This window comes from Oppia nitens, unplaced genomic scaffold (genome assembly GCF_028296485.1).
Source record: "Oppia nitens isolate AA-2021 unplaced genomic scaffold, nextdenovo-longstitch-racon4-pilon3 scaffold2_pilon_pilon_pilon, whole genome shotgun sequence".
NCBI classification, from domain to species: domain Eukaryota; kingdom Metazoa; phylum Arthropoda; class Arachnida; order Sarcoptiformes; family Oppiidae; genus Oppia; species Oppia nitens.
This window is the reverse complement of record NW_026533210.1, coordinates 1,146,734-1,160,000: the sequence shown is the minus strand read 5'-3', so window position 1 is coordinate 1,160,000 and position 13,267 is coordinate 1,146,734. Positions and strand designations below refer to the sequence as shown.

Here is a 13,267-nt window from a genome sequence, read left to right as displayed (position 1 = left end):
TTGAGTTTAAAATACTAGTTTATATTTTCACTTAATAAAAAAATCTCTTTGACTTATATTGTAATGCATATATATATATATTGATATATAAAATACAGTGTTTTTTATAGATATACAGTTAAAAAAATTATTAGCTTATTTTCAAGGGTCTTATATATATTATAATATACAGTAATAATAATAATAATAATAAAAAAAAAAGAAATTAAAGTCTAAAATATGTATTATAAAAAAAATTTTCTATGATATGGGTATTATATACATAATAGTTAAATATATTAAATGATGCCATTGTTGTGTAAATAAAATATTTATTTTATTATTATTATGTTATATAATAAATTGTACATGCTAATGTCCATAATTTGCATTAATTATCTTCTAGTTAAATGATTTTGACTATTAGGGACTAATTTTGTATTCATAGTAGTAATACTAATAATAATAACAAAACTACTAAAAATATGTTACAGTAATAGTTGTGATAATTTTTTATTTATAAAATTAACTTAATATTCATATGACTAATACAGTATATATATATATATGAATATTAAGTTAATTTTACAAATAAAAATATATATTTATATAGGTCATAGGTTAAAAGTAATTGCTATATATAGATATATTCACATATATAATTGATACTATAATTATACCATTTTGTGTGTGTGTGTAAATAATTAGACTAAAAATATTATACTATGTCTAGTATGTTGAATAATAACATTATAATTTTTATTATTATTAATTATTTAATTAATATTGCGGGAAAAAAATATTAATGTGTTTAGGCTAATTATAAAAATAATATTAAAAATAAGCAATATATCACATATTAAAACAATATTATACTATTACCGGTAATTTAAATTTATATATAAAATATTTTAGATTTGTATATAAAATATAAAAATATTAATATTAAGTTATATATTGTTTATATGTTTATATTTATTTTAGTAATTATTTTATTTATATAATTGTTTTATCTAATTATATGATATATATATACACACATTTAAATTATTTAATTAAAATATTATTGCATTTACTTAATTAATATTAGTAAATATAGAAGTAATAACATGTCATATAATATAAATTTATTTATCAAATAAATGCTTTATATTCCATGTTTTTTATTATTATTACTTACAAAATGTATATTTTAGTAAAACTGTTTAATTAATATATTAAAATAAAATTAATTAATTAAAAAAATTATATTGTAATACTAAAAAAAGTTAACTAAATAATTGATTTATCATATGATAAATTATAACTAAATGTACGCTAAATTATTCTTATATATATATAATATTAATAATAGATTAGAAATATAATAAATATTATAAATATATAAAAAAAATAATTATTCAATTAGTAATAAAAATATTATTACCAATAACTGATAAATTATAACTTATAAAATCCACAAAATAATATTATCATAATTATTCCAGCTATCAATATATACATATACTGTATATATATATATATTAAATTAAAAAACAATAATTGTGTAAATACTGTTTTTTATAGCACAGTTAGCAAATAACTAGTGAATCTGAACTCACGTATCTAATACAATCCGAGCACTGGTATCCTATCATACATACAGTAGTAATATAACTAATCATATGGTGGTATCTTATATCCTATCATATTTACTATATTTACTGTCTGTATTGTATTAATACTAATAATAATATATTTTTTATATAAAACAATTTTTTTTTTGATGATTTATTGTTGGCTTACTTTCTATGTGAATGAAACGATGCGTAAGTAAAACTTTTGCCCTCGTATTCACCGAAAAACCTGCTATCGCCCAGTCGTATGTGATATATCTCATTGCCGGAGCACTTGCCGTACAGTCGGTGCCATTCCTCGTCAGATGTCTGACCCTCTCTGTATTAGTGTGTAATATATATATATATTTATTAGATTAGCAAATAATACTAAACATTGTATATCATCATATATATATATAGAGAGAGAGTGATTGTGTCTGTAATGTATGTGTGAATCTACTAGTATGGTGTGTGAAGGTAACTGTGAGCTCATATGTACTGTATGTCAGTGTGTTTTATATTTAATAACAAAAAAAACTTAATTAACAACAACTGCGTGTACTGTTGTTATACATATATGTTATTACTATGTTATTGTCATTATCTTTATTTTTTGGTGTATATATACTGTATTTTATATATGTTTAATATAATTATTCTCTCTTTCTCTCTCTCTCTCTCTCTCTCTCTCTCTAAATAGATATAATTTATATTTAGTTTCTGTGTTAGTTGACTAATATTAGTCAACTATTATAGTGAGTGATAATTAAAAAAAAATAAATAAAAACAAACCTAGATTAAATACCTTTATTAAATGCTCCTAGCTAATATTTCTAATTATTCTGAACAATTACAGCGAAAACAATTACTATTTAATTTATTTATGTATAATAATAATAAAAATGCTAACTATTTATTTTTAATTAAATTTTTTTGTTGTCTCAAATAACTAATTATTTTGTTTAGTAATACTAATATTACTTAATCTATATATAAATTAATAGTAATAAGTAATAGTATTTAGTATTAGATATATTATAATAGCAATAATAATAATAGATAAAAATTTCTAAATTATATAATCATCACTTTGTTATATTAAATTTCTATATATATTAAGTTATTTATTTATCAATCAAATTGATAAAATAGATTCAATTGAACCAAAATTAAATTAATAAAAAACATACTGTCCTCTTGATGTATGCAATAATAGTGTCACCAAAGTGGACGTTCCCGGACACAGACAATTGTTTGCTAACAGGGCGTACTTAAACTCATCCTCGCAAACAACGTGCTCTAGAAATTAATAATAATAATAATAATAATAAATATAGTTTTTTTAATTTCAATAAATTTATTTGTATGTATATTTCAATAGAAAATAAATATATGACTAATAAAACCATTAATAATAATACTAACAAATAATAAAAACAAAAATTATGTATGTATTAAGTAATATACAAAATGTCGATAAAAAATGACTATTAAATCAATTTTTTAAAAAACAAACAGTAATTAACAGAAATTAATAATAATAATAAATAAAATAATTTTTTTATTTCAATTTATTTATTTATTTGTGTGTATATTTCAGTAGAAAATAAATAAATATATAACTAATAACTAACTTGAATAATAATACTAACAAATAATAAAAACAAAATTATGTATATATTTAAGTAATATACAAAATGTCGATAAAAAATGACATTTCTATTAAATAAATTTAAAAAGACAAACAGTAATTAAACAGTAATTAAATAGTAATTATTGACTAAAATTTTTTTGACATTTTATTTAAATTTTTGTTGTTGTTGTTGAATAAAAGTGCTAATAATGTAAAATTGTTTTACAAAAATCGACACAAAATTGTAATTCAATTCAATTGAAAATGAGTTTTCATTAAAAAATAGTTTGATAAGCAAAACTTGCTTTCACTCACTCACTCACTCACTCATTGTCTAGTTTTAGTCAAATGCTTTTAAACCATCAAAAAATTTAATTATAAAAATCAATTAAATTGTTCGCACATTGCAATAATGTAATAACAAACTTAAATTTTATGCATAGAATTACGGTATATTCAAATATATATACAATATATATTATTTATAGTGTACTGTAATTCAATTGTCACTATACTGTATGTGTGTACTGTGTTTTAAAGTACTTGAAAATAGATTTAATTCAAATTATTATTATTAAGTTTTTGCTATTTTCTAGGAAAAATAGTTTCACTTAAATTTCAACTTTATATAATAATAATAATACAGTTATATAATATACAGTAAGTTTATAAAAATTTAACAAAAAATTCAAGAATATTCTGTATATTGAAAACTGTATCAATAAAATATTTTTTTGTATTACTAAAATTGATAAATTTTTTGCATGTTTAACTTGCAATGAACTAGTTCAAATATATATATATATTATAATAAATATATATTATATAGTATATAATAGACTTTTTATTTGAAAAATATTTTTTGATATTATAAAATATTTTGTTATATTTCTATACAACAAAAAATAATAAATAATAAATATATGAAAATGAGAAAAATATTTTCTATTCAAATATAACACACAATTTATGTTAAAATTATTTTGTTTTTTTCTCTTTCAAAAATAAATTCTCAGTAATTCAAATAATTTAATTATTTATATTACAAATACTGTATTATTATTATTATTATTATTATTATTATTACTTAAATTAAATTATACAATAATGAAAATACAGATTTCAAGAAATGATTTTTTTCCCAAATAAAAATATGTGTCAAAAAAGCAAAAATTAAATTAAATTATAAATTTTTTTTTAAAAAATAATAATTTTAATAATACTATAAAACATAGACTTACCGGCAAAGGCTACATGTATTTTGTTTTCGGGCCTAAATATCTGTATATATTGGGGAACGTTAGGCGCAAAGTCGCGGACAGCCCACGAACGTAGTATTGTGTGTTCATCCTATTTATTAGTCAAATTAAAAATAAATAAATAAATATTTTAACTTATTTTTCAATCATTTAGTTAGTTTTATTATTAACTAATATTTAACTAAATTAATAACTAAATAATTTTAATTAATTAATTAATTACTTACAGCGGCTGATCTATCGATATAATTTCTAGCGGCTAATATAAAACAAGCCTCGGCAGCGCACATCCTATTTTTATTTTTAATAAATTTATTTTAATTATATATGTATTAAACACAACAAACCTGGCTCTGGTAAGATCGGTATCCTTAAGGGCCGAGCCCTGTATATAGATGACCCGTTGGGCCCACATTGGCACTTGTAGTATCATTTTCATGGTTATATCCAATTCGCATGGGGACAGTAATACCACATAAAAATCCTATATAAAGTATATATCAATTAAGATCGGTATCATTTACTGAATTTTATTAGGGGCTGGGGAATGGTAGCTTTTTGAGCACATCAAACCCACACACACACACACACCTGTAATAGCGGGTGAGCATAAAACTCGTTGAGAAAGTCCATAATAGTGTCCGATCGTAATGTTGTGCTGCAGACAACCACATGTTTCTCGGTTTGAGCCCTATGTATGCTATAATAATAGGTATAATAAAAATAAAAATAATATAATATTTTATATAAAACTATTATTTTTTTAAAGTATATGATATACTGTATATATATACAGAGATTTTCAATTTTCTATATATTTAATATAATACAATCGATCATCAATATATCAAATTAATAAAAAAAATATCTATTTTTATTGCTCCGGGGCATTACATGTATGACAAAATAAACTAAATGTAAACTAAACTAAAATAATAATAATAATAATAATAATAAATATACAAAATATTTGTAAATAATCTTTTTTTCAAAAAAAAATTATTTTTCTGTTTTTATAAAAGTAAAACATTTTATACTAAATACAAGATTTTGATATTAAAAATGATTTTTTGTTTTTAAAAAAAAAACGTAAAACAAATATTATGTCAAATATGTTGTTTAGTAGTAAATAAACATAATAAGATTTATATATATATATACTTGAAAATTATGGTGTTTTTCATACAAACAAAATAATAGACACAAATATGATATACTAGTAGTAGTAGTAGTAGTAGTAGTGTTACCAACTTATTTTATTTGTTAAACCTGTAGACATTGTTATTATGTTATTATTATTAAGTTTAATATACAATAATTTTAATTATTTAATTTAAGTAAAAGTATTTTTATATTTTAAGTAAAAATTTAAGGAATTTAACAAATTAGTTGATAATAATAATAATCAACAACAAAAAATAAAATATTTTCCAAATAATTTACAATAATTAACAACAAAAACAAACATTTATGGTATTTATGTAAAAATTTTATAAATTTTATTTGAATATAAAAATAGCTGATTTTTAAGCCCTCCCCCTTTCCACCCTCCCCCTCATTAACCTACATAGTTTAGATAGCCAAAAATCTAAACCTGATAAAAAAAAACATAGGGACAGTTGACAATGCTATTTAATAAAAACTAATACTAATAATAATAATACAATAATACGGCTACTAATGAATCCAGGTTTTTGTGTGTCAAAATAAATACCATTCAATCAAACAATATGAACATAACATAAATATATACTCATATATACTATATATAGATATATTTTTTTTTATAGATTTAACATTTTCATACTATACTATATTATATATCCATTTTTGCTAAATACTATTATTGTTGTTATTATTTGTTTCTTATATATATTATATATTTTTTTCTATTTAAAAAAATTCAACAAAAAAAACAAACAAATATAATATTTATTCTTAAAAGAGACAACAAATATATATTATATAAATATATATTTATACGAAAATATATCTAACTATTGATATATCGTCTCATTTTTTTGTTGTTGGTTAGGTTTGTATCAATAAAAAAAACTAAAAATTTTGTCAAAATATACATTTTTTGTTGTTGCAAATTGATGCCAAAATTTGGTTATAAACTAATGCTAATAAATGTTATATAAAAATATGACAACATTTTTTCTACCGAAAAATATATATATATTGCAATAATAATAATAATAATAATTTTTACTGTAGACACACGTATTTGATAAAAAAAATATTATAGTCAGATATATATATAATATAAATTTATTTATATATCGTGGGGACAGTTATATAAAAAATGGTATATAAGCCGGGTATAGTTAAGCTAAAGCCGATTCAAACACACCACATATGGCTATTATAATCGATAATCTTTACTTAAATACAGTATATTTTATATGTGTTGAAATAAAATATTATTTATATATAAATATATCCAAAATAACAGATCTGTTTAGTATATATATATAAAAAAAAATTATTTCTCAAATAGAGAGAGAAAAAAAATTATTACAAAACTTATTGTTTGGCATTAAAAGAGAGAGAGAAAGAGAGACAAAAATTGTGAAATGCTTTAAACAAATAAATGTAAAAATAAAAAGCATTTTTTAGTGTATAATATAATAAATGTATTGAATTGTATTATTATTATATATTTTCAGATTAAATTCAAATATAATATAATAAATATTAAATGACAAATTAGATGATATTTTTAGTTTTAATATATATATATATATATATATATATTTCTATTTATTTAGATAAATTGAATTTTGTATATAATCATTATACTGTATTTGTTATATTTAAAAAAATAAAATAAATTACATTTCAAATGTTTATTTAGTTATTATTAATAGTAATATTAATTATTGATAATATTTGAAAAATTGCTGCAATTTTAAATCAAATAAATGTCAATTTAATTATTATTATTATTAAATATTAATATTTCAATTAGTAAATAATAATCTTTTTGAAATTTACTAAATAATTAAATTATAAAGTATAATAAATAATGTTTAATATTATTTATTAATACATTTAGTGATTAATGTTAATAATATATTATAAATATTAATAATTTATATAAAGTAAGCTTATTATTATAATAGTATTATTATTATTATCATTATTACTATAGTTGAATATTAATCTCAATAAATAATTTATAACTAAATAATAATAAATTTTTTTTTAAAAATAATATAATTTATAAATAAATCTGCGATTATATTAATAGTTTAAACATATTTAACAATAGTAACTAACAAACAAATAAAAAATTGATAACTATTTTATTTCAATCAACTATTTATATAATAATAATAATAACAAATATTTAATAACAAATAATAACTAATGAAAAAAATAAGATTAAAATTTTTAGATAAAAATTGATAGAAATAAATAAAAAATACAAAAAACAATTTATACACTTTTATATAGTTAATAATATAATATAGTATAATAATAATAACTAATAATAAATATTTAATAAATTTTTAAATGAAAAATAATAGAAATAAACAAAAAATACAAAACTTTTCATATTTTGATATAAATAAAACATCAAAAAACACAACTGTCCCTTAATTATACAGCTAATAGTTATGTTTTGATGGATGAAATAAAACAAGACATACCTATAACTGCCGCCAAGTTTTTGCCTTTCCATCCAAGTGTAGGCCAACTGTTCAAACTGTGTGGGCAATACAATCAGTGCCACACAAATCATGATAACCATAAACAACTGCGACGGCCAACGATCCGGTTTATAGTCGCCGTAGCCGACAGTGGCGAACGTGACGACAACAAAGTATAGACTCTCGAATAGGTCGACATTGCGACCGCCGGCCCTCTGGAAGTGCTGATAGCCGCACACACTGTTGGTGAAAATGGTGTGTATATTATTATATGATTAACTGTGTGCTATCTGTGTTTTGGGGAGGGGTGGGTGGGTGGGTGTGTATAATACCTGGTAAATATGAGACACAACAGTGTGGCCGACAATATCATCAAACGTTGGCTAAGAGCCGACTGCGATCTCTGCATCGCCCGGTGCAAGTCATTCTACATTATGGAGGAAATGGATGTGATTTTAGTTTTATTTTAACATACCAGTGCTTTTAAAATTGATTATTGATTATTACAATTAGTATTTATATATTATATGTAATTTATTTTTTAAGGACAATATTGAATCCAAATATTATATACGGTATATATAAAAGTCTATTAAATAATTTTATTTTATATTTGTAACGGTTTATATTGTTCGTTGATTTTTGGCGATTGTTTCAGTAAAAAAAAGTAATTTTATTTTTATTATTATTATTATTAGTTTTATTTTATTGATGTGTGATTTAAACCAATTGGTATTTGACATTAAACTAAAAGTCTATATAATTTTGTCTTTTTTTGTTTTGGTATAACATTATTGTCATTGAATTCAATTTCGAGTCTAACTGTCTGTTGTATTGTATTTTTGTTGTTTTGTTTTATTTGTTTGTTTGTTTTGTTTTCAATTAATTTTGTTAAATTTCATTTGATTTTTGATTTGATTTCGTTTAAAGACATTACAGACACACATACTCTCACAGCTATGTCTATGCCTTTATCTCTCTTTCTCTCTCTCTCTCTCTCTCTCTCTCTCTCTCTCTCAATGTTAGTGTACTGTATGTAAGACTTAAATCACATTTTTTGAAATGACATTTGATTTTTAACAGAGATATTAGTGATAGAGAGTGAAAAACAGACACATTTAAGAGTTAAATATGTTTTGGACTATGATTTTCGTTGTATCGATGAATAGGAGATAATGTGGGAAAATCACGTCATAGAGAGAGAGAGAGAGAGAGAGAGAGAGAGAGAGCTGGTATGTAATGTATGAAGTGGTGGCTTATGGAGAGAGAGAGACTATGTCTACGCGCTTATGGATGACTGGATTGATCTCTATAAGTGAACACAACTTGTTTGACGTGTTTTTATATAGCATTTCACTAAAAATATATACCATTTACAGTGTAAATAACATTATAGTATATCCCTATCCTTTCCCTATCACTATTGACTTATAGTAATCTCAATATATATTTTAAACCACTATTTCTAAAATAACCTAAAGGTTTGTTTTTGTTTGTCCCTAAATTTGTGTTTAAATTTGTCAACTATTGTCTTATATATACTATATATATATTTAGCCTAAAGTTTTGTCAAATGTTTTTTTGTCAAAAGTAATGATTTTGTTGTTGTTGTTGTCTATAATAAAAATATATATATAGACTACTAAAATGTGAACTTAAATTATAAATTGTTAAACAATTTTGTTTTAGCAAAAAAAAACAACAACAAAAACAAAACAAATAAATATAAAGAAAAATAGATTTTATTTACACCTAATATTACTTAAACTAACTTTTAATGTCTACTAATCTATAAATTATTAAAAATATTTAGTCAAAACTTTTTTATTATTATTATTATACAATATTTATGTTGAATTAGAGAAAAAAATATATTTATTTATTTATAAATAAAAAGTTTTTTTTTCTATTATCTATTAATTATATAATATAATGTAATATATAATAACAGTGTGTCTGTGTTATCAATATTTGATAAAATTATAAGATTAACTAAAATAAAAATTTTTCATACATTTACTGCTTTTTTAAAAAAAATTTATATACAATGTGTGGACAACATTATGATAAATACATTTGTGTTACGATTATAAAAAAAACGATAAAAATGATGATTATTTGACAAATATTTACCAAATTGTTATATAACACGCATTCCTAAGTGATAAGTGAAGTGTAATACTGTATACAGTATTGTATTGTACTGTATATATAACTATCTACCTGTTTATACTGTATATATATGTGTATATAAATCATAAAACATATGTTTGTATAAATTTACTATATATATATATATATATAGATGTTGAGGACAGTTAGATTTATATATACTTACAAACATATTTTCGAGGGCATGTTTGGCGAGCCAACAGTTCAGGAATCCCGGTATAAATAGGTTACGTAATGGAGACCATATTAACTGTACAAATAATAATAATATCATATCATAATGGAGTTATTTATATATATACTGTATATGAAATAAATATTGTTTTTTTTGTTTGGTTATAATAAAGATTTTGTTTTTTGATATTTATTTATATACTGAATATATATTGTATTTATTTGACAACCATTAGCCGCAACTGTCGTCGAGAGAGAGCATAGGTTATAATAATTCATAATTCAGGAGATATTTGTGACAACTTTTTTTTTTTGGTGCTATAACTTACTTGAACTCTCACTGTGTGTGTATATGTGTTAGGGTTGGGGGAGGGGGAGGGAGAGGGGAAAGGGATGCAATTGTCTCAATATCTAAACTGTACGGCACAGTTATGTTGTCATGTTTTAATGTAGTTATGACTATACTATGTTTGTGTATATATATCATTAGATCGGTAGTCGGCAATCGGGGATTCATTGATTTAGATTATTAAAGATATGATATATTTTGTGTATATATATAAAAAAATATGATATAATGTTGTTATTATATATATATTGTTATAAAAAGGCATACAATCATAGCACTAGTAGTTTAATGTATTATACATACTGTGGCCACAAAGGGAGCGTTGTTGACGATCTCCAAAATAAAATGAAACGATAAAAGCGTTTGCATTACATTTCCCTATAAGTGGAAAAAAATTATTATAGTTTTTATATATATATATATAATAGTTATATGAAAATCGGTTTGTTTTTGTTGTTGTGTTGTTTTCGCAATTTTACTACAAGAATAATACTAATAATAATAATAATAGTCGTGTAATAATGGGGTTTATATCCTATAAATGTCAGTGTGTTTTGTGTCTAAAATAAAATCAATGATACACTTAGTGTAGAGAGAGAGAGAGAGAGAGAGAGAGAGAGAGAGAGAGAGAGAGATTCAATGAGATATCCCACTGTTTTTGAAGATATGATATATTTATATACAGAATATTCTCTCTCTCTTTCTCTCTCTCTCTATTATAAATGTATAGTATATTACATAAATTATAGTTTATATATACTATACTAAAGAGAAATAAATTACAGAATTAAATACAGTATATAATAATAATAAAAAAATAAAAAAATAATCTTATTTTTTATGATATTCGTGTTAATTAAAATTCTAGCTTTTTATATATATTTTTTTAAAAATAAATGTATATCAATGGAGTTAATGTAGTGTTTTTTGTGAATGTTTTCTTATATATCAATATATAAGTGTTTAGATATTTATAAATACATATATTTAAAATAAATAAAATATACATAAAAAAAGTTTAACAAATTATTAAATAAAATTCATGAAAAAAACTGCACTTTCAGTAAAAGCATCCAAAAAAATAAATCACATTGAAATTCACGTCTAAAGTAATAAAAATAATAATAATAATAATAAAATTCAATAATAATGCAATTGATATGCCAGTGGTATAGCATTCAAGTATTATATATATAAAAAAAGTAATAGCATTTAGACAGTAGATATATATATATACTGTATAGAGGAAAGTGTCATTTTTTTAGGTGTGTGCGTGCGTGTTGTTGATGATGTAAATAAATATACATATTTAATAATAATAATACACAAACAGTGTTTTGATATTATTTTAAAAAATAAACTATAAATCTAAACATAATTTTTATGCAATAAAAATAATAATCGCACGACTTATTTGCAAAATAAAACAAACAAACAAAAAATATTTCTCTAAATTAGTTGTGAATTTATATGTGTAACTGAATTTTATTATTATTATTATTTATTTCTTCAAATTGATAATCACTTAACACACATTAGTGGTGTATATATATATATATATATATATATATATATATATATATATATATATATATATATAGAGAGAGAGAGAGAGAGAGAGAGAGAGAGCACTATTAGATAATTTAATAACATAATCATAAAATGACATTAATTTGATACATACATTACAAGTACAAGTATATCATTGCAAATTCAATCAGCTTCTGGCCCTAACCTAACCTAAAACCTAACAGTGCTTAAGTATTATATAATTTAATACAACAACTGCTTGATAGATATATCCACATTGTATTTATACACTTATATACAGTAGTAATATAACAAAACAGTATAAAAATACATTAGATATACAGTACTTATACAGTATATATATATATATATATATCCTTATATATCTCAGTATATCTACTGTAATATGAAAATAAACCCATAGATAATGGAAAGTGTTTTAAGCAGTTTTGTGTTTGTTTTTCTATAAAACTAATAGTTAAAAATTTTTAGTAACAATAATAATAATAATAATAATAATAAGAGACTCATTGCCTACTAAAATGTGAGATCATTATAATTAATGATAAACACTTTTAAATTAATTAGTTTTATTGTGTTTATAATACTCTACTTATAATATACAGTATATATATATTTACTAATTATTATTATGTATACATACTTTATATGATAAATAGGCTAATAGTAAGGCTTCGGCGAGACATATAAGTGCCACACTTGTCTGTAATATTAATTTTTAATTAATTTTTTTTAATAAATAAAAAAATAAAATCAATAGATTTTTATTAATTAAAATTATTAGATTTATATTAAAAAAATAAATTATTAAACTAATAAATAATTACTTGAAACGTCCACAAAATTGGTGGTCTGTCCACATAGAGTATGGCATTCCTATATTATTGGGTGAA

The 13,267-nt window shown here is 21.2% G+C and overlaps 1 protein-coding gene across 1 annotated transcript in view; it reads right to left on the bottom strand.

Moving 5' to 3' along the window:
- LOC128956183 (potassium channel subfamily T member 2-like) overlaps positions 1–13,267 on the bottom strand; it is a 41,672-nt gene that overhangs the window by 10,523 nt on the left and 17,882 nt on the right. Inside the window, exons 5-16 of the mRNA XM_054301868.1 lie at positions 13,202–13,250; positions 13,018–13,077; positions 11,127–11,201; positions 10,467–10,550; positions 8,461–8,555; positions 8,129–8,368; positions 5,061–5,169; positions 4,817–4,953; positions 4,697–4,760; positions 4,452–4,560; positions 2,768–2,876; positions 1,765–1,914 (exon numbers count right to left, since the gene is read on the bottom strand). Of these exons, the coding sequence (XP_054157843.1) occupies positions 1,765–1,914; positions 2,768–2,876; positions 4,452–4,560; positions 4,697–4,760; positions 4,817–4,953; positions 5,061–5,169; positions 8,129–8,368; positions 8,461–8,555; positions 10,467–10,550; positions 11,127–11,201; positions 13,018–13,077; positions 13,202–13,250 (1,281 nt within the window). The remainder of the gene's footprint in view (positions 1–1,764; positions 1,915–2,767; positions 2,877–4,451; positions 4,561–4,696; positions 4,761–4,816; positions 4,954–5,060; positions 5,170–8,128; positions 8,369–8,460; positions 8,556–10,466; positions 10,551–11,126; positions 11,202–13,017; positions 13,078–13,201; positions 13,251–13,267) is intronic.